General features: G+C 35.4%; 1 protein-coding gene across 1 annotated transcript in view; it reads right to left on the bottom strand.

The window, feature by feature from the left end:
- dync2h1 (dynein, cytoplasmic 2, heavy chain 1) overlaps positions 1-1,967 on the bottom strand; it is a 48,439-nt gene that overhangs the window by 25,638 nt on the left and 20,834 nt on the right. The window contains exon 8 of the mRNA XM_015399035.1: positions 399-622. Coding sequence (XP_015254521.1) covers positions 399-622 — 224 coding nt within the window. The remainder of the gene's footprint in view (positions 1-398; positions 623-1,967) is intronic.

Below are 1,967 nucleotides of genomic sequence, written 5' to 3' on the forward strand. Positions count from 1 at the left end.
AGATTAGTTTGAAATCCTTAAGAGTCACTATGTTGGAACATGTCAAATGGTGCAAAGCAATGTTTATCAAAGCCTACTGATCACTTTGATACCCTATGACTACTGTTGGGTTTTTCTGAGCCAAAATAGCAAATAATGGAAATAGGATTTAGGAATACGTCGTTTTTAAACCATGCTATATAAAAACATTGGACTTTGAAAATGGAAATTAACACAGACACACACACACACACAACAACCTTTTAGGTCCTGTAGCGTACATAATCTCACAAATGGTCTTGGTCTCGGCCTCTAGAGGTCTTGGCCATGTCTAAATACTCCTTGGTTCAGTTTTTACTGTATTTATTCGGCTGCAGCTTTTCTGTACTTTTACCACCCATGTCATCCTTTGAACTTACCGAGATGGAGCAGGAGTTTGGAAGGCTGATCTGAGATGGAAAAATCCGTCCAACTCCTTTACCCCTTTGTCCAGCAGAGAGGGATGACGAAAGGAGTCTTGCAGAGAAGAACTGCTCCAGGTACGATCGCAAGATGCGGAGGTCAGACGGATTGTCTATTCGTCCACCATAGATGGCACTCTCCAACAGGCCATGGACAAACTCCCATTGGAAAACCTTCCCACCTTTCACATGAAGAATACAAACAGAAAAATGAAGCTAAAAATGTGCAGCGAGTTCACTCAAATGAAAAAGAAACCATCCTAGTATTGCCTTGTCCCTGAACAATTTGATCTAAATATCATTTTGTGAGAATAAAATGAGTAGAGCCACTTCATTTGTTGGAACTCTGCACGCTATGATTTGTCCTTCATCTGTATTACACAGTGAATGAGGACTTAAAGATGTAGAAAGGAGTTCAAATGGCTAAAATCCCACTGAGAATTGACAAGAGAAATGCCTTTCTGTATCAAAGTCAAAAAAGGTCTTAAATCCTAAAATTATCAAGAATTACATTTTTTTTTCCGAAAAAGCCAAATAACCAGAGATCAATGAGTTTTACTGATAAATTACCTTTGATGATTCTATGATAAAGAGGGTTATTTTCAGTTAACAGTTTTAAGTCCAGCATTTGTTAATTAGATCAAGTTCAAACCTTATTACAGCACTAAATAAAGGGCGGATTGCGGATTAATCCGTAATCCGTAATAAAGGGCGGATTATGGATTAATAAAGACCAAGAAATGACCATTAATAAAGACCAAAGAAAAACACATATTGTACCTAAACATTTGCATTTCAATAATAGGTGCAAACATTTCACAATAATTTCGCCTTTTAGGTTCATTTTATTGAAGAGGGTGAAAACTGATCTAATAAAAATAACTTTTAAACTTGTAGGTTTTTTATTGTAGCCTTTTTCTAATTTCTGAAGGTCAACATACATCTGCCTTAAATTAGTTTTACTTTGTCTTTCTGGGTGACTGAGAAATTTCCACCTCAGTGTCACAAAACATCTATAGCAAGGAAAGCCATGAATTATTTGTTAAAAAACAAATCTTTAACTCTAAGAACTCTGACAAATTGTGGTGAAATATAAAAATTGCAATGACAAAAAAATAAAATAATTTTCAACTTTGTATTCTTTGTTGGAGAGCCACCAGTTTTTGAGTGGACCATATGTTTTGTAAAACATCAAGAAGAAGCTGGAATTGATCATTCTACCAAATAATATTACCGAAGGTGCTACTTCACGCAACCCTAATATATCTGGGCAGGTGTGGCTTAGTAGGAAGGGTATTCATTTATTAATGCCAAGCTACATACTGTACATAACTGTGTATCAGTGTATAAAATCGCTTTGAGTGATAGTATGACTCAAAAAGTGCTTAATAGATTTATAACATTATAACTACAACAAAGGGAAAGTGCATGCATCTTTGTTATAGCCAATTCTCAGATACCATGTAAACTAGCTGGCAGGAAAGCATTTTTTGCATTTTTTGTTGTATCAGTTGGAGTTTTTTTTTT

The sequence above is a fragment of the Cyprinodon variegatus genome, unplaced genomic scaffold (genome assembly GCF_000732505.1).
Source record: "Cyprinodon variegatus isolate N-32 unplaced genomic scaffold, C_variegatus-1.0 Scaffold983, whole genome shotgun sequence".
In the NCBI taxonomy this organism is placed as follows: Eukaryota; Metazoa; Chordata; class Actinopteri; order Cyprinodontiformes; family Cyprinodontidae; genus Cyprinodon; species Cyprinodon variegatus.